The sequence below is a fragment of the Cynocephalus volans genome, chromosome 15 (assembly GCF_027409185.1).
Source record: "Cynocephalus volans isolate mCynVol1 chromosome 15, mCynVol1.pri, whole genome shotgun sequence".
Lineage (NCBI taxonomy): Eukaryota > Metazoa > Chordata > Mammalia > Dermoptera > Cynocephalidae > Cynocephalus > Cynocephalus volans.
In genome coordinates this window covers 63,352,914-63,373,924 of record NC_084474.1, presented here as the reverse complement: position 1 = coordinate 63,373,924, position 21,011 = coordinate 63,352,914, and the positions used below count along the sequence as shown (strand labels likewise).

General features: G+C 38.4%; 1 protein-coding gene across 3 annotated transcripts in view; it reads right to left on the bottom strand.

The window, feature by feature from the left end:
- The window catches only part of EBAG9 (estrogen receptor binding site associated antigen 9), a 28,802-nt gene extending 17,983 nt beyond the window's left edge, over window positions 1-10,819 (bottom strand). Inside the window, exons 1-3 of one of the 3 annotated variants that reach the window (XM_063079395.1) lie at window positions 10,619-10,684; window positions 4,224-4,334; window positions 355-452 (exon numbers count right to left, since the gene is read on the bottom strand). In XM_063079395.1, coding sequence (XP_062935465.1) covers window positions 355-437 — 83 coding nt within the window. In that variant the 5' untranslated portion in view covers window positions 438-452; window positions 4,224-4,334; window positions 10,619-10,684. Of the gene's footprint in view, window positions 1-354; window positions 453-4,223; window positions 4,335-10,618 lie in introns of all 3 variants that reach the window. The other 2 variants (XM_063079396.1, XM_063079394.1) reach the window with 2 other exon arrangements.
- Window positions 10,820-21,011: the final 10,192 nt, after the last annotated feature.

Genomic DNA, 21,011 nt, shown 5'->3' with positions numbered 1-21,011 from the left:
CTCTCCTTTGATTCTTCCCCTTTCTGTGAGTATAAAATGCTAAGCTCTGCTGGCCCTCTTCGGGGTACATTCCTTGCAGTGACCTAACCTATGCAATTCCCCATGTGCAATCGTCCCATTGGCTCAATAAATCCTATGCTTTGTAGGTATGGCCTCCGTTTCTTTTAGGTCAACAACTTCTACTTTCTAGATCTGAAGTGGAGAAAAAAATATTTTTAAAATATTAGGGATTAATGAATGAATATTGCAATGAAATATAATTAAATATAATCTGTCCTGCCTTTTTGAAGTTATAAAGCTATCCAAAACCAGCAAGGAGATAAACAGGTCAGTTTAAACATAAAATTTATTTACCTGCATATTAATCTCTTTAGGAATGAGAATACTGTTGCTAGGCAGGTACAAACTTTAAATAACCGAAATTGTGTGATGGCCATGGTGGGAACCAAAACCTGTAGAAAAGGCACACACAAAAAAATGTGTTAAATTGATTTCATAAATCATACTCCAGTTCCGAAGTCAAGCTGAAAAGTCCTATTTTTCACTGAGAAAAATCTGACATATTTTTGCTTTTCTCTAGAAACCATAAATATATTAAATTTTAAAATTATAATGTAAATCATAATAACAACTGAAGAAACTAGGTTTTTTAAAGAGTTTTCAATAGTTGTGAGTAAAAATCCTTCTTTCATTCTGAGTGGTTTTTGAAAATGTTACTTAAATTATCTACTTAATACAAAATTTATTTATGATTAAAAAATAAAAAAGTATGAAAGAGTATACATTGAATCTTTTTGTACCTTTTGAATTTTGAACCATATGAACACGGTACTATTCAATTTTATTAAATCCATTTTATGGATGAAGAAATTGAATTAAGAGCAGTCAAAAAACTTGCTCAAAGTCACATAACTAATAAGTTGGAAGTAATAATAGAGCTCATCTACTCAAGTGGTTCACAATCTGGGGATCCTTTAAAGAAACTGATACATGTGCTTACCCCTAGTAAGTCAATTAAATCATATTCTCTGAGAGTTAGGACTGGTAATAGCCAGTAAGCCAACAACAACAACAAAACTATTTAATCAAAAAGGCAGCAGAAAACAAGGAAAAGAGGAACAAATAACAGATGGGACAAATTGAAAACAAATTACAAGATGACAGACATAAACCTAACCATATCAGTAATCATATTAAATGTAAATTGCCTAGCATCCCAATTTGGAGATTGTTAGATTAGATAAAAAAGGAAGACCCCACTAAATGCTGCCTAAAAGAAATGCATTTTAAATATAAAAACACAAAACAAGTAAAAGTAAAAGGATAGGAAAGATACACTACCTAACACTAATAAAAAGAAAGTTGAACTGATTATTTCAATGTCAGACAGATGTTAGAAAAATACCTATGCCTACTATCACCTAAACATCTTAAAACACCCTAAACATCTTATACCTGGTAATAATATTATAAAAGTGATATGAATAATGTTAGTATAAAAGTGGTCATTTCACAATGATAAAGGGGCCAATTAATCAAAACTACATAACAATCCAAAGCATAAGCCCTTAATAACAGAATTTTGCCAATTTCATAAATGAGAGAGGTAACATTATTAGAATCTGCAGATATTACAAGGATACTAAGGAACTATTACAATTTTATGCCTATATTTGACAAATGAGGTGAAATGGACAAATTCCCTAAAAGACACAACTTAACAAAGCACAGAAAAAAGCACCTGAAAACCTCTATATCTATTAAAGAAACTGAATTTGTAGTTAAAAATCTTCCAGGACCAGATGACTTCACTGGTGAACTCTACAAAACAGGAAAAAGTAATAGCGATTTTAAACAAACTGACAAAAAATCGAAGAACAAATATTTTCCAATTCATTATTTGAAGCCAGCATTACACTGATGCTAATCCAGACAAAGACATTACCAGAAAACTAGAGACTAATACTTCATAAATACACACAAAAAAATTAACAAAATATTAATAAATTGAATCCAACAATATATAAAACAATAATACATCATAACCAAGTAGGGCTTAGTCCAGGAATGTAGAATTGGCTTAAGACTAGAATATCAAATGAGTAATAATATTAATAAACTAAAAAGTAAAACCATATAATCATTTGGATAGAGACAGAAAAACACCTTTGACAAAACTCAACATTCATTTCTGATAAAATTTCCAGCAAACGAGGAGCAGAAGAGAACTTTCTCAACCTAATCAGGAACATCTATTAAAAAAACCTATAGTAACATGAGATTTCTTGATGAAAAATCAGTTTCCCCCTAAGATCCTGAATGACACAACCATGTCCACTTTCACCACTTCTATTTAACTTGGTAGTAGAGGTTCTGGCCAGTGTAATCAAGCAAAAGAAAAAAAAAAAAAGAAATAAAAAACATCTAGACTGGAAAGAAAAAAGCAAAAAAAACCCTTTCTATTAGAAAATTCAATGGAATCTACAATCAACTGTATTTTTATGTTAACGACAACCAGAAATTAAAATTTAAAAAAAAAATTTATATGAACATCAAAAAATATACTTAGAGACAAATCTAATGAAAGCCTTGTATATTGAAAACGATCAAATATTGCTGATAGAAATTTAAAAGACCTGCTCTTAAGATAGCAAGTTGCAACGAATTGAGCTATATAGATTCAATGCAATCCCAATTAAAATCTCGTCAGGCTTTTTCTGCAAAGTGTGACAAGCTAATTCTAAATTTCATATGAAAATGCAAGAACCTATAATAGCTAAAACAACACTGAAAAGAAACAAAGTAGAAGGGCTAGCACTACCTGATTTCAAAACTTGTTACAAAGCGACAGTAAGAAAACTATGCAGTACTGGAATCAAGACACACAAATAGATCAATGGAAATTGTAGAAATAACCCAAATACATATGAACAACCTAAATTTGATATAGATGTAAAGGCAGTTCAGTGGGAAAAAGGATAGTCTTTTCGACAAATAGCGCTGGAAAAACTGGATATCCACATGAAAAAACAAAAATAAAAACTTCAATAAATATCTCACACCATTTACAAAAAGCATATCAAAATGGATCATAGACCTAAATGTAAATTCTGAAACTACAAAACTTCTAGATAGGAGAAAATCTTTGTGACCCTGAGATAGGCAAAGATTTTTTTAGATATCACTCCAAAAGCACAAGGCATAAAAGACTGACAAACTGAACTTCATCAAAATTGAAAACTTCTACAGTTTTTAATTAAACACAGTTTTTAAAAACACTGTTAACATAATGAAAAAACAAATAACAGACCGGGAGAAAAATCTTTGCAAAGCATATATCTGATAAAGGACTTATATCCAAAATATGCAATAATAAGGACCTCTTAAAACTCAATAATAAAAAAACAATTTAAAAATGGGCAAAAGGTCTAAATAGTCACTTCACCAAAGTAGATATACAACAGTAAATAAGTACGTGACATAATGATCAACAGCATTAATCATCAAGGAAATGCAAATTCAAGCCACAGTTAGAAACCATTACATATCTATTAGAATGGCTCAAACTAAAAATATCAGCTATTCCAAATACTGGTGAGGTTGCAGAACAACTAGAACTCTCATACACCAGTAGTGGGAATGTAAAATGGTCCAGCTACTCTGGAAAACAGTTTGGCAGTTTCTTACAATGTTAAACAAACATCTACCGCATGACCCAGCCATTCTACTCCTAGGAATTTACCCAAGATAAATGAAAGCATACACCCATACAAAGACTTGCACTTGAAAAGCAAATTTATTTTTAATATATCCACACCGGAAACAACCCAAATGTTCATCAACAGGTGAATGGATAAACAAATTGTGGGTGTGTGTGTGTGTGTGTGTGTGTGTGTGTGTGTGTGTGTGTGTGTGTGTGTGTGTATATGTATATATATACACACACACAATGGAATACTACTCAGCAATAAAAAGGAATGAGTTATGTCACAAGTAATAACATGGATATATCTCAAAATAATTATGCTGAAAGAAGCCAGGCTAAAAAAAATAAAATAAAAGTATATACTATATGATTCCATATATTTAAAAACCTCTAGAAAATGCAAACAAATATATACTGACAGCAAATAAGTGATGCCTTGGGATGGGGCAGGGAGGGGTGAGAAGGACGGATTAATAAGGGACATGAAGAAATTTTTGTAGGTAATGGATATACTTACTATTTCAATTGTGATGATTTCATAGGTGTGTATAAAGTCATCAAAACTAATCAAATTGTACGCTTTAAATATGTACAGTTTACTGTATCTGAAGAATAACTCAGAGAAAAGCTGTGAAAACAATATACACTAGTAAGATGTTTTTGAAGATATGTCACTTAAATTAGAAAATTTTTCAGATTCTGGTTAGAATCTTAAAAGAAGTCACTAATACCATCATTATCTTATATTGATTATTTATTACTCTTTCTGCAGAGCCAAATTCCATTAGGAAACTAGGGAAATTAGTGATAATCATATTTCAGAATTTCTCAAAGAACAGAACCCTGATTTCACAACCGCATTTCCATACACTGTAGTGGCTAACTCATATATATGTAGCCTTCTTCTTAGTGCTTTACATGGAATAACTCATTTAATGCTCACAGTAACCCTGTGAAGGACTTAAAGCAAGTTCTATTTTATCCCTATATTAGACAGGGAAATGGAGGCACAGAGGGGTTAAATAACCTACTCAAAGAACTAAGATACAGAACAGGGATTAAACCCAAGAAGTCTGGTTCCAGTATTTGAGTACTTAAAGATCATACTCATACTGTCTCCCTATGATTAAATAAGGAGAAATATTTCTATATAAAAGAAATGCTATAGGAATTGAGAACTAAAATCATGGCCATGATAGGAATAAAAAACTTCTCAAAAACGGTAAAACAGGTATTATTTTGCTAGCCTTTTAAACATTGTCATTATTTCCGAATTTTTATTCACACACTTTAGTCACCTATACCACACATGTGTTGCATACCTTACCCTAATGATTATTATTTAATTTTAAAATTTCCTAAAATGAGTTTTGGTGCAAGTTAAAGATGAATATATTAAAGTAACCATGAATGCACCCGTTCGGAGAATCAAAATAAATACAAAAGAGGGAAAAGGAAAATAAAATCTGTTAATCGATGAGAGATAGTCATTTTTCCACTGTTGAGAGGTAGAGTAGATCATGTTAAATCAAGTCAAAAGAAATACACAGGCATACATATACATGCACACACACACACACACACACACACACTCTCTCTCTCTCCCTCTCTCTCTCTCTCTCTCACTCACTCACAGGAAAGGTGTTTCTGATAATGGAATTTCATGTTTTAGCTTCTTGCCTTTTATTTGTCAAAGGAGGAAAATTACTAAGTATGCATTTAGAATCACGCTATGCCTGTGTTGGAGTAAATTGATAATATGTATCATGCAGCTTCTTAACTTTCTAAATAAGGGAACTAAGATGCACTGAAGTTAATTGCTCTGCTCAAGGTGAAGCAACCACAATTTAAACGCATCCACCTCCTAGTCCATTAGTAACACACCACAGTCACTGCAGTTGGCTAAAACCAGTATTTTGAGTACTGATTTCTTAAAACATAAAAAGGGAAAACATATAGTAACTTGATACTCATTTTTTTCCAAAATAAAAAAGCATGAACAGTATGTCTGGACTTCAATTCTATACATATTTACTTAAAAGCAGATAAAACTTAAGTAATAATTATCATGTAACCACATTAAACGGACAGCTATATACTCCTCAAAACTGAAATGCTGATTCATTTTTTTAAAAATTATCTTATATGAGCATAAGATACACAATAACATTTACAAATATAAAGATTAAAACATCCTAGATAAATACAACATCTCTGCACGCTGTTTTAAAATACATTTCATGAGGATTAGCAATAACCTCTGCAGTTTACACATTCTTTACACATTTTTGTCACCTATACCACAAAACTCACTGAAGCTTGAATTGTGTCCCCCAAGTTTTATGTATTTGAAACTTGGTCCCCACATGACTGTTAAGAGGGTGGGAAATCCTATTATGGTAATTGAAAGGTGGAGCCTTGAAGAGGTGATTAGATTGTAGGACCATACTGTAGTGAATGGATTAAAAATGGTGGTCAGGGACATAGTTCTGAGGGCTTTAAAAGGACAGAGAAGAGAGTCTGTCTCTCTTGGGCTCTCTACTCCATCATTTTCACAGTGTGATACTCTGCCATCACTGTCGCCACCACAAAGACCTTCACCAGGTGCGTTCCTTGGATTCTGGACTTCCTAGCCTTTGAAACTGTAAGCAATAACTTCCGTTTTCTTATAAGTCACCCAGTTTCAGATATTTTGTTATAAGCAGCAGAAACGGACTAAGACAACCTCCTAAACTCTTAAAAATAGTACGTAATGCAGTTTTCTTAACTGATGAAATATTATATTGAGTGGGTTAAAACTGTACAATAAAAAATAGTGGTCACCTCTGATGGGGGGGTATAGATGGAAGCATTAGGGAACTAAGATCTATATCTCAATGTGGTGGTAGCAATACCATATATTTTACTGTACGAATATATATTGTTTTATGTTATACCTCAATATAAAAGTTCAAAACACACACATACACAAAAAATAAAAACAAAACAAACCAGAAACCAAGAAAAACATACTTAACTCTCATGGTTATCTGATCCTGATTGCTCTGTAGAGCCAATATTGCCAGTTCCTTCTAAACAGCAAAGCACTTAGCTAGTCCTTTCTACTTCTAGGGTTAGAAAGGCATTGTAACCTACTGAAGGTACACTGACAGAGTTCCAAAAGGTTCCCTTAGCAATGCTCATGTATTTTTGTATATATGAAGGTTGTCTCTCCATAAGTAAGAACTGAATTATTTACTGAATGCTTATGACTGGAGGTGGCATACTAATTGAGAGGATGGAAAGAACAGTGGCTTTAAAAAAAAGTAAACCAAGAACGTATGAAGAATTTCACTCTTCAAGTAATTTAAATACTTCTGTCAAAAACATCCCCAATCAGTCGGTTTACTCAGGTACAAAAAATGCAACAATGCTGTTGACTCTGCTTTTCCCTTTTATCCCTTTCCATCCAAATTGCCAAACAGACTTTACTTGATTTCCCAATCCTGCCCATATTCTTTCCTATTTCCCCTGCAGTATCTCTAGCATAAGCTTCTATTATCTCTTGCCGAGTTACTGTAAAGTCTTCTTAATTCTAGTATTTTTCTCTGAGAAACACATTTTCTATTGTGCACTATAGTTATTTCTATACATCATATCTGCCCTGTACAATCCTCCAAAAAAATTTATTCACCTGGTAACTTCAGATACCATCTGCAAAGTAAGACTTGAAAGAAAGGTTTGATTGCTTAATATTATACAAGTAGAATGATCTGAACAATTAAGACAGTGCAGTAGATTAAATGTGTCTCCCAGAAGTTCAGATATTAGAAACTTGACCCCATTGTAACAGTGCTAAGAGGGTAGGAAATCTGATTATGCTATTTGAAAGGTGGGTTCTTTAAGAGGTGATTAGATTGTGAGAACTGTACCCTTGTGAATGGACTGATGCATTCATGGAGTCATGGGTACAGTTCTGATGGCTTTAAGGAGAGCAAGTGAAGAGGTTAGATCTCTCTTGCTCAGCCTATTCTTACCATGTGACACTCTGGCTGCCACAGGACCCTGTGGAGTTACCACTAAGAAGGTCCTCACTAGATGCACCCCCTCAGACTGTGGACTTCCCAGGCTCTGAACTGTAAGAAATAAATTTTGTTTTCTTATAAATTACCCAGTTCCAGATATCCTGTTATAAGCAACAAAAGCAGACTAAAACAGACAGTGAATAAGAGTTTCATTTAAAGCTTATTTGTCAAGAATAAAACTCTCAACCCAAAGAAAAGCAAGCTTCCCCAACTGAAAATTTAGCATAAATGTTTAGAAAAAAGAAAAAAAGAAAAAAAGCTAGAAAAGAGACTGCCGAGTATGTGCGATTTGAGCAGAAAGAGAATAACTGAGGAGATAATATTATCAGGTCATTTTGAAGGAAGAAGACATTTAATATATAGGACTGGGGAGAGGGGTGGGTCTCAGGATATACATGAATGAAGGGTGGAAAATAAATTTCATATAGAGCCTTAATAACCACAACTATCACATTCCCACAAATATGAGGATACTTCAGAAAGTTCATGGAAAGATTCGTATGATCTTTCAACTCTATTTCTCCATAAACTTTCTGAAATACCTTCAAACTCTCAGTGCCATTGTTCAATAAGTATCTGTCAACTTGAATGACTTCAATGGTAACTGGAAATAAAATTTAAAGTTCTTTTTCTGAAAAACAGAAAGTGGGACTATTATTGATTACAAAATAGAATTCCCTCCTTGGCAATTAAGAATGTCCTCATTCTGTGGAAAATCTGCTTTTGTGATTAATGAAAGAGGAGAACTAACATTCATTGACCATCTACTATGTACCAAGCACTGTCTAAACAACAGCTCACTTAACACAAACCCATGAGAGGCAGATATTGTCCTCGTTCCATAGAATGAAGCACAGAGAGCAAGCAAATGTCTCCATGTTCCTACACCTAATGACTTGATTCAAACCTAGGTCTATTTAATTCAAAAACCGAGAATACCTCATTAACAATGAGCATTCTTAGTAACTTCAGTGATGATATTATAATTTCCAAGATAAACTTCCAGTCAGTTGCACTGAAACAGGGAAAATGCAATTAAGCTTATCAGGCAATTTTTTTGATATGATCAATTACACTGATCTGCAGGCAGGAATACCTTTGGGACATGTATTTATTTTTTGTTCTGATTCCCTTAAACAAATATATATTTGTACCTACTATTACCCTGGGTGCTAGAAAACACTACCAATCCAGTATACAGAAACCCTATGCTTGCTGCTCAATTATCAGGAATTGGTACATACGCTTACTCCTGAGGAATGCAAAGGGAGTAAGGAGGCAGAACCCCCATAAGTCTTGTCCGATTTGGTATTTATTTCTAGGTCTTAGCCAATGCCAGGCACAACTCAAATATTTGTTGAATGAAAGGAAATTAACATTCTTTGAGCATTTAATATGTTCAAAACATGGCTCTAGACAATGTATATTCTATCACTTCACTGGACTCCTAAGAACAACCGAAGGAGGTTAAGGTTTCACCACTCCATTTAAGAGATGAGGTTGACGATGAGGTTCAGATTCACTCACCCAGGATTTAAAGAGACTGACCTCAGACCTCAGGCTCTCCTCACACACATCACATCCCACTTAGGAAACCTTTCAATTTTATACATATTGCTTCGGTGAGACTTTTGAAATGCCCTCTAGATCACCATTTTGATAAGAATGTATCTTAGGCTACTTTGCACTTTGCTTTAAAATACTTTCTAGAACTGAGCAATACTAATATAATCTGCTTTCAAAATTAAAATGTTCTCAAAAATTACTAGGAAAATACAAAAACTTGACAGAGCTGGATCAAGTTCCAAACTATGAAACAACCCATTTTAAGGACTTTTAGAGAAATGATATCTTTAGGAAATCAATACGAATGAGTTCTGCTATGTCAATTGAAAAAGACTGTCCTACAATTTTTTTTAAATCATACTAAAATTTCAAAAACCATATGAACTAGTACAGTACAGAATATCATGAAATTAAGTTTGTAACTCTCTGAAGTACGTTAAAGAATATTACAAGGCTCCAAAAATAAAATGTACTTGAACTCAGTAAAATTTGAAAAACAAGGCAGGAGCAAGTAAGAAAAAGGGAAATAGGAGTGCAGTGTGACAGCCGGTTCTAAAATCGAACAATCTGTACCATCTCTGGCAACTCAAAGTCAGGCCCTGAAATATGACACCAGCGGGACAGTTAAAAAGGTGGAGTGAGGTCCCCTGAATGACTCAAAAAGAAAGCCTCTCATAACTAAAGTGGTTTAATTTCGGATTACCCACCTAAAATCGGTTGATGGGGGGAAAAAAGATCATACCCACTGCACAGATGAGAAAAACATGAGCGTTTCAAGTTACACAGTCCGACGCGTTGCGCACGGCGTTACGTGAAACGCTCTAAATCGCTGGAGGTGGCTGCCAGGGGGGCTGGGATTCAGACTTTGGAAAAAACCTGCCTCGAGAGCTGCGAGGCCTGTACAGGGAGGGTAGGAAGGCAGGACAATCTCCTCGCGGGAGGGGGGTTTGGAGACGGGGGTTTCCTGGGCCGGTGTCCCGCCGGCCGGTTCCTCACGCGTGAGCGCGACATGGCGAAGGCTGCACGCCCTGGCCCCGCTCCCAGTCGCGGTTTTCTCACCCGAGGTCACCCTGACCCGGAAATAGAACCGCAGAGTAGCGGTCGGGAGTGCGGGGAAGCCGGGCGGAGGGGCGAAAAGGAAGGTAGGAAGGCGAGAAGTGTAGGGCGAGGAGGAGGGCTGACAGAGAAAGGTAGATGATACCCCTAAGGCTGGGGCTGGGGTCAGGGCGGGGGTAGGGAGAGGAAAGCCCCTCGCGGGCGCGCGCGAGCCGCACACACTCACCTGCCCCTCCCCCTCCCCGCCCGCCGGCGGAGGTTCCGAGCTGCTACGGACCGCGCGCGTGCTGCGCTGCCAGTCGCTTCCCCGAGTTCGTGCTCCGCCCGTTCAGTCCCAGCCGCGTTCATTCAAAGCCGGGCGCGCGCTCCGTCGTAGCCGCCGCTGGCGCCGCGCAGCTGCCATAGCCACCCGCTCCTCGGGAAACCCTCCCCTAACCCCTCCCCTTTCGCCCTGCTCTGAGGAGGCTCTGGGTTGTCTCCGGGCCCTCACTTCCGCACCCCGCCCCAGTTCCTGTCTGGCCCAATAGGCGAGAGGCTACGGGTCCGACGTCACTGCTGGGAGCCAATGAGTGCCTGGGGGCGGGGAGAGCGGCGGCAGGCTCGCACAGGTTTGGCAGGGGGTAGCGTTTTGTGACCGTTTTGAGCTGTGAGGACTCTTTCGCCTCAGAGCGCCTGGGTCAGTGCCAGATTGCCTTACTTCCGTCTATGTAGAGCGCCTCTCCTCCAGCCGAACCCTTATCTGTTGGTCCCTGCCAGATTGGACCAAGAAGAAGCAGTGTTTAGGTTGCAAAAATGAAAACCCCGCCGTCTCAGGATGATTTGGACGTGGTTAAGACAGATCCCAATCGTTTCGCCACCTGAAGCATGCGAATCGCTGAGTTTAATTCAGGACTTAGTCTCTTCCAAGTAATTTTTGATTGGATTTCATTTAGCTGGAAGTTAAGACGTGCCACTTCACTGCGTCCCTGCATTTTTTGCTCGCATGCAGCCTGGGCTAGCCATTTCCCGAAACTTAGGTGTTCTTTGTTTCGATGGTTCTCTCTCTCTTCGAAGCCCGGTTCTTTCCCCCACCCCCACCCCCTTTTTATCTTGCATGCTCTTTAAAGGCTATAGTCCTTTGCTATTATGGGCGAGCGACCCTCAGAAATCTCCACTGTTGCAAAGTGACTGGTGAGGGAGAGTAGAACTTAATATAGTCAAAGGCTGAAAAGTTTATGCAAATTGTATCTTAATCAGGCTTTTCCTTTATATGACTCTTGATTACAGTTACCTTTGTTCTCTCACTCTGACCCTGCACCCACCTACCCACTTAGTTTTGTAGTGATCCCCCCACCCTCCCTACTCCAATCTGCACCACATTTCTATTAATAATTTATTATGTTTATCCCCAAGAGGGGAGGAACGAGTGTTTATCTCTTGCTCTGGAATGGTTCTATGTAATCTTGGATAAATTATCCCTTAAGCTCAGTTTCCTCATCAATAAAATGGTCATAATAATGACTGCTTCACAGAATGGCTAATGCTTGTGAAGCTCTTAGCGCAGAGCCTAGCATGTAGCAAACATTCATAAGGAAAGGCTGTTACTACAGCTACGGCTACTACACTACCACGCTACTACATCATCATTCCCAGGAATGGCACTTCCCAACATCCACAAAATTCCCTGCAGTACCTTAAATACCTGCTCTAACTTTAATCTCTTCTAATTCCTAAATTCCAATAATATAAAATTTCCAATTATTTTTGTATTTCAAAAATCCAATAATCCAAAATAGCCCACCTCCTGACATAAACGTGTTTTCATTTTTTTTTTTCTTTAACAACTTAAATCTTTGCATCAAATGATTTATTATGCCCCATGGTATTTTCTTCTTTTTCATGATTGTTCAGTTTTCTTTATTAAATTTGTCATTTCCAAATAAAACAAAAGTTATATGCTTTTCCAGAAACAACTGGTTACTGAGTACTTGTCTTGACATAAAAACAAAACAAACAGAAAAGAACAAAGCTTGCTAAAGATTGCAAACTTAGAATTTACCTTAGAAATACCTGTAAAATAATATTTTAAAATCATCTTTACTTGTTGAGCAGTAACTCCATAATTGGGAATTGTAGGTGTCAATGATTTGGGATCTTGCTTGGGGACCACCTCTTGGGAATGTGGAATTGCAATTTTAAGCCCTGTCCTCTGTTCTAACCTTGTGTGGGGTGGGGGCAGGGGACCACCAAATGTCAAGTGGGAAGAACAAAAGAGAAAGAAACTGGTATATGAAAGAATTCTTTCTGAATTGTTTTTACTTCATGGGGTATATAGTTAATTCTGCCTGCTCTGTGTCCAACCCGTTTTGCCCACTTCAAAGCTTCAGATCAGCCTCTGCCCAATCATGAGCTTACTTTATTCACTCTATAAGCTTCCAACCCACCACTTACTCCCCTTTCAAAGCCTGCATATGCTTTGTTCTGAATTCTCCAGCTGGGGCTGAGTCCTGTCTTGTCAACTGACCTGGCGCAGAAGTAAGGAGCAGACCTTGCAAACAGAGTTCTGTGCTCCCAGATCTCCCCTAACCCTGTTCCCTTGCATTTCACCAAAGGGTGATTTTAGTTTTTTTGTTTTTGTGTTGTTGTTTTTTTTCACTCAAATGCAATTTTAGGCCTGCTGTTCCGACTTGGACTTTAATGGTTTTTTATTAATGAGCAGCTGTTTATGGTTGAACACAGATCATAAAGTCACATTCATCTCTTGAAGCAAAACAAAGCTTTGCAGCACATAGAGTGATAGTTTTGAACAGATACATTTGAAAACAGGATTTTCTGATGGTAATTTTAATGGATTATTAACACTGGGAAAGTGGAGTGGTTTAGTCAGGTCCCCTCGCCTTAGGCCCATTTGGGGGTGGTGTGGTGCATTCTTTGTGAGCAGGTTGTGTGTGGGAGGGGGTGGAATTAGTGTGCATGCACGGTGCCGCGACTTGCCTGGCAGCTGCCTCGGGCGGCTGCCACCACATGCAGCCATGCTTTCCAACCTATGGCTTCCAAGGACCTTTTGGCCAGTTACCTAGCTCATAGACCTGTGTGTGAGGGTTCTGGTGACCCAGCCTGGAGTGTGAGGGGTCTGGGGACTCAGCCTGGTGTGTGAAGGGTCTGTGAATGGGCTTGAGGGGCCTGTGAGCTCCAGACCCAACCCTAGTTTGACAATTGGCATAGTTGACAGGATTCTCAGCAGGTACAGGAGCCCAAAGCTCTTGGAAGAAGGAGGAAATGTGGCAACTTTTGAATATGCTCTGCCCTATGGCCACCTTCCTGTTGACTGAGATCTGGTTGCTACACACTGTACTGCAAGGCAGCATAGACCAGGTACTACAATGCAAAACCCCTTGGAAAGGGGAGGAAATGTGGCTATCCTTGAGCATGTGGTGCCTGGTGGCCACTTTTCTGCTGACTGGAGCCTGGCTGCTGATTGCTATCCTGCAAACTGATCGAGATTTGTGGCAGATACCAGAGTTGTTGAAAGCACAGATAAATGTCTTAGAGGATGATGTGCAGTGACTGGCCACTCCTGCCTCTCACACCAGGAAAGACCAACCCAGCGTTGAGCTGGGGTAGACTATGCATCTCCAGGCACAACATGTTGTTTATGAGAAATTGATACAGTAAAGCAGCAGAAACAAGGAGAGCCCCGGGCTTCTGCAACTATGAGACCTAAGAGTGGATGGTGTAACGTGCTCTAGAGACAATATAGTACACACATGTTTCATTTGTCTGAAGGCAAATGGCTTGAAGTGTGCCACTTAAACCCTATGGCTTGATGGGTGCTGTATAAACCTGAGAAAAGAGTGCCACATGCATATGGGCAGATGACCTGAGGATGGGTGCCACTGCAGAACTTCAAGTATGTTTTCACCTGGTGAAAAGGTGGAAAAGTTAGTCTCCGTTACTACATGCCTATCTCAGTGGCAGCAGTTACAGGAGAGCCACAGATATGCACAGGGGCAGGGCAGCCACTCCTTGATGGACTGGGAGAATGCAGCTGTTTTAACTGTGTGGGCGAACGCTGCTGAACTGCCTGAGACTGAGTGAATAGCCAGTGTAAGCCCAGCTGATTGAAGTAATTCAGGAGCTGGGGATGGGGCAGCCAGATGCTAAGAACCACGACAATGGGAAAAAAGTCCTAAAGGCATTCAAGAAGTCTGGATGGGTGCCCCACCCATCACAGGCCCTACAGATGTTTGAGAAGTTTGGGAGAGCACCCCTCCCATCCTAGGAGAACTGAGTATATCCGGAGGGCAGATCTGAGGTGTCATTGCCCTTTGCAAACTGCTCCCTGCATCCCAGCCACTCTGGCTGGAGCAATCCTTCCTCAGCACCTCCGAAGAGCAAAAGACGAAAACCTTGGTGGTGTTCACATTGTGTTAAGTTTGCAGGCCAACAGTATGTGAGAGCATTGGAGGCATTACAGCCTCCACCTAGATTTTGGAAAATGTATGAAAAAGCTGGGGGACTCAGGCAGAGACCTGCTGCAGGGGTGGAACCGCTGCAGAGGTCAACTATGGAGCAATATGGAAGAGAAAAGTGGGGTCAGAGCCCCCACAGAGAAACCCCACTGAGGAAATGTCTAATGGAGTCAGGATGGCAGGACTGCCACCAGGAGCCTAGAACTGTGGGGCTGCTGGCAATATACAGCGCCAGCTTGGAAAAGCCACAGGCACCAGGCAGCTCAATGGGCTGCACTTGGTGGAGCTGTGGGAGCGAGGTTGCCCAACGCTTTAGGGGTCCAGGTGCCCCAGTGTGCTTAACGTTTGCCCTGTTTGGGTTTTGGATTTGCTTGTGGGCCTGTTTTTCCTTTCTATTCCTCCCTTCTGGAATGGGAATGTGTACCCAATATCTGTCCCACTGTATCTTGGAAGCAGATAAACTTGTTTTTGACACTTTACAGGTTCATGGCTGGAAGGAGTTTTGTCTTTAGTCTCAGATGAGACTTTGGACTTTTGAGTTGGTGCTGCAACAAGCTAAAGACTTTTGGGACTAGGATGGAATGTGTAATATGTGAATGTAAGGGTCATCTATCCTTGCTAAGGGAATATCGCAGAAGATTTTGAACACATAGATTGTGCAGTGATGGTCCCTGAAGGGGAGGATTGTTGGGAAAGTGGAGTGGTTTGGTCAGGTCCCCTCAACTTAGGCCCAGTTGGGGGTGATGTGGCGCATTCTTTGTGAGCAGGTTGTGGGGAGGGGTGGAGTTAGAGCACATGTGCAGTGCTGAAACTTGGCTGGCCTCTGCCTGGGACAGTCGCCATTGCGCACAACCATGCTTTCTAACGTATGGCTTCCAAGGACCTTTTGGCCAGTTACCTAGCTCATAGAGCTGCATGTGAGGGTTCTGGTGATCCAGCTTGGTGTGTGAGGGGTCTGGTTACCCAGCTTGGTGTGTGAGGGGTTTGGTGACCCAGCCTGACATGTGAGAGGTCTGGGGACTCGGTCTGGTGTGTGAAGGGTCTGTGAATGGGCTTGAGGGATCTGTGAGCTCCAGACCCAACTCTAGCTCGACAGTTAATCTTTCTACTAGAGAATTTTGCTTGCTTTCAAAATAATAAACTTTAATATTCTAGAAAATTGTAACTTATTTTTTAATATTCAGAATCACCATTTAATAGTTAGAGTCAATTCCTTAACAGAGAAACCAAACAGCCTGAAGCAGCTTTTTTATTTCTTTTTTATTAAATGAAAATTAACTTTCCATGAAGCATTTACATAAACATTTTCCATTATATTACTACAGTTAGCAATAATTTTAATTGCTAAATACAGAAAGACCCAAGATTTAAGAACTATTTAAAGTTGAGCAATTTCCTTCAGAAGGGGCCTGGATAGGAAAATAATGCACACCTTTTAGTAGAAATAGATTCAAATGAAAACTTGGGGTGAATTCTCATTTTACGTTCGATAGAGAGATTAAGCAACCTAATATCTCTTGGCTAATGTCCACATTGTTATTAGAGCTCTAATCTAGTTCAGCTATATTAAATATATTAAATAGATTTGACTTGAGTAAGATCTGCAATCTTTTATTATTTCTAAGGGTAAATGTGTTGAAATTCACACAACCAACATAAAACAATAGTTTGCAACATGATCTACCTTGTATGGGAGCTGAAAACTTAAAAATAAAGTAAAACAATACTGAACTAACAATGGGAGACTCATCCATTTACCTCCACAGCATGATGGATATTGCAGCTTTGACCTTGAGCAAGTTTGAGCCTCAGTTTTACCATCTGCAAAATTAGGTTAGTAATTCCTGCCTTATGGATTTATTTTGCAAATTAAATGTCATAATGTATGTGGAAATGTATTGGAAACACAGCAATTAAATCAATGAAAGCTTTCAGGCATACAGGTTTATCATCTTCAAGTCCGGTAGAATCTTCTTTAGCTCACATCAGGGAATAGTGCTTCCAAGGAAGATAGAGGGGAATTTTCTTTCATCAGCAACCAGAAATAGCCATGTTTACATGTTAATGTTTTACTCATTAAAAAAGGGAGAAAAGGAGGGAACTTTAAGCTTTGAAGATTACAGCCCCCCACTACCCTTACCCCACCTCCTTTGCTCCATTTGCCTTAAAGATATAAGGTGAAAAGAGTGGCTGTCAGAACTAAAGCACCTACAATACTTCCACTCTCTCTCCAAGCTTTTCACACTAAGCATGGGATATGTTGCCGAATTTTGTCCATTCTTTTCTCAGTGTTCATTTTGGCACATATAGATTATCATAATGATCTCCTAACTATTTTTTTGTATTTTATTTTTTCATTCCTATAAGTCAGCGTAGTACTTTCCTGTTCTGATTAATATAAATATTTTTAAAGCACAGCCTTCTTCATGGTAACTGTCCTGTTCAAAATAAAGACAGATTCGCCATGTCCACCAATTCAAATTCACTTGGGAGGAAGTTATGTATCTTGAACGTTGCTTTTTAAACTCTTAATTTCAAACTGTTGTTTCTGGATCTCCCTCTGACCACCTCTGGCCCTTTAAAATATCAGACATACCAGCAATTCTTAAGTAATTTGTCTATGTATACTGTACACTTTATATAGTGAAAATTACTTGCTTCCTTAAAATGGAATATATATTTCTTACTATAATTATTATTTGAAATTAAATTATTTACAAGTGAAAATTAAGACCATGTTATAATCATTCTAGAAATTTTCAATGTAAAAAACAATGTATTTATTGTCTCTTCCTAGAAAGAATTTATCAGATTTATATATATATATATAAAGAATCATCTGCCTAAAAGCATAAATTACTCTAAAAAGAAAATGAAAGGAAATTAATCTTGCCCCATAGCCAGGCACACGCATAAATATCTTGTCCAAAAGGAATTATTTTTCCACTCATAGGCATTGAGCCCATTACCATAGCAACCATAACTAGTGGGTCTATAACTGGGTGTGAATTTTACACACTTTTATTTAAAACATTAAGGCTGTAAGTCAGGATAAAGTGCGGTTTCTGCAATATTTTGGAAGGTTTTTTTAATCTCAAACTTCTGGTAGAGGAAAAGTTTCATCATGCTACCTATTCATTTGTTTATTTAAACAGTTTATTCAACCCTTACCTTAGGCACAGTGTGTGCTAAGTACTTTAGAGAAGTCAAAAGAACACATAACCCTAATCTAAAGGAACTTCTCTAATAAACTCAGTATTCATGGGTAAACAGCATTCCTGGAAGAACAGTTTTTCCATGAGCTTTCTAATTTTAGAATCATCGAATCATAATAATGAGAGTACTGTATTAGGACCTGCAAGTGAGGTGGCAGGAAGTTTGTAGCTGGTCAGACTGCCCACAAGAATTCAAGTACCTACTGTAACCCTTCCTGTTTGCTCTTACACGTTGTGTCTGTAAGCTACACTATTGAGAGGGAAAGTTGGGGAAATAAATCTTAATGTTTCTTTCACTGGAGATTGGCTATTCCTTGCCATCTGGTGCCAGCATGAGGAAGCTGAAAATGCCTGTTGATGAGCATGGAAGAAGAGCACCACCCTCCAACTGTTTGAGAGAAATTCCCCAAACCAAACACATAATGGATTCACATCAAGGTTTAAGCATTTCTGTTTGATGAGTACAAGTAATAACTTCAAAGATGTATGTGGTATTTTAAGCTCTTTTCTTGTCCTGGCATTGTCCCTGCTCCCCTTCTCTATTGGGAAGAATTCATTCCCTGTTCTCTGGTTCCTTTCAAATTTTGCCAACTCAGACCTCTGATGAAACCGGGAGATATATCAGTTAGGGTTAGGATCCCTGCCAAGTAACAATGAAACCCTAAAAGAGCAAAGGCTGGTGTACTGCGCCACTATGTTAGGGAGCCAAACTCCTTTCAGCTGAGCTCTCTGCCCCCTTCCCTCAGGGGCTGGTCCTTTGTCCTACCGATCCAAGGAGGCATCTTGTTCCATGTAGCAGGAAAAATAGAAAGGGACAAAGAAAGGGCAAAGAGATGCCTAATAGCAACGTTTTAAGGAAAATTCCTAGAATGTGCCACAAGATTATTTCTGTTTTTGTAAACCCTGTCCAGAACCTGTCCAGAAGTGGTTGCTCCTCACTGCAAGAGAAGCTGGGAAATAGTCTTTATTCTAGGTGGTCCTGTGCCAGCCAATGATTCTAATAATTAGCACTCACACAGTGCTTACTACATGCTAGGCACTGTTCCAGTGTAATAAGAAACCTAATGGTGTTTTGGGCCAGAGATTGATATGATATAGGCAACATTTTGGTAATAGAAATGACACGCAGGAGTTGCTATCATTTACCGAAAGCCTGTTAGGTACTGTATTACATGCCATATATACCATATCACTGGTACCCCACTACAAGGTAGATATTGTCCACATTTAATAGGTGAAGAAACAGAATAAGGGAAACTTAAAATTTGCCTGAAGGCATAGAGGTGGAAAAGTATAAGCCTAGAATTTGAATAGGAATTTGGACATAAATATGTTTTATTAAAAACTTTCTTCACAATAAAAACACATTGGGAGGCAATTAAATATTGGAAATTGGGCTCTGTAGTTAGATTATCTGGATTTGAATCCCAACTTCACCATTAGTAGCTCTGTGAACTTGGGCATTCTACTTATTTACTTTTGGGGGTTTCAAGTTTCCTCGTCTGGAAAAGGGGATAGTAACCTCATAAGGTTATCGTAAGGAAAGAGTCCATGTTGAACGCTCAGCATAGTGTCCAGCACACAGTCAGCATGTGATATTTCATTATTATTTCATTATTATTAGTAGTAATAGTAGTAAGGGTATTTTAGATAGCACTTACTAGAATAAAATGGAGAAGAGGTAAAAGTGGGTAAAATCCACTTTCTTCTTAGTCATCCTTAACACCCAGCCAGTCATTATGGCCTATTATATCTAATTCCTAATTATTTCTTAAAGTTACACCCTCTATTCTATCCTGACACTTACCTATTCCAATTAAGGTCTTCATCATCTCTTTCCTAGGCTATTAAAATTGTCTGCATAAAGGACCCCCTACCTCCAACTCATCTCCATCTAGAAGTTGTTGCAATGATCAGAAGGTGACGGAACTTAGGGAAAAGTAGAGATAGTAGTACAGAATATAAACATGTTACTTATTATGAGAAATACAGGAAGATGTTCTTATTACCTTCTTATTTTCTGTTCCTTACATTGACCGAATGGGAACAGTATATTATATTTACTTTACCAATATTTCAGGTCCTGGATAGAATAGTACTAACACATCAAAGGATTTTTATGACTTGCTCGACTGCTAAATAGCCACTTCTTACATTGAAAAATATTTTAATAATTTAAACATCAGTTTCTAAGATAGCAATGTTTAAAAAAACATTATTTAAAAACAAAAAAATAAAAATAAAGGTGCTTCTCATATGAATGAACATTATGTGAAGCCGTATTTCCCATGGGTTCCTAACAATTCAGGCATTTAAAAAACTAGTAATTAAATTGTAATTTATCTGGCATAAACAATTATAAGTATGTACTATGATAATTCTAGAAAGGTCTTAAAAAGCAGACAGAAACCTAAAGCAGTTAAATCAAAAACTTTTTAACATAGTCTGTGGCTAAGAAGAACATTTTTAGAAATTTCTTTTACTGCCACATGACCTGTACTAGAAAACCTCTTTATTAAAAATCTACAGAAAAATTTTGACAAAAAAAAATTCCAGTGGACTGAATTAAAACTTTAGGTAAGAAAAGACTACAGATAATGAATGGCCAATTTTGTGGCTTTCACAGTGTTTGGTGTTCTAGTGTGAAGAATATTTTTGTATTTCTTCCAGAATCCAAATGTAGGAATTTGTTCCATAGATGCTAAAATTGCAGATCTTAGAATTTAGTTTTCTAGCGGAAAGGAAGTATTGTGGAGTGAGAAGTAAGCTGGACTTACATTGGAAAACCTGATTTTTAAGTCTGAGCATGGACTGGGGCGTGTTGGGTCTCTCTCCTCCTTCCAGTCTTAGAACAGAAGTTTCTTACCCTACCTGCGTTGGAACTGAGGGGAGTATGAAACTGCTCAATTGTCTGGTGTGTATGATCAACTGTCAATGCTCCCTGGTCATGGCA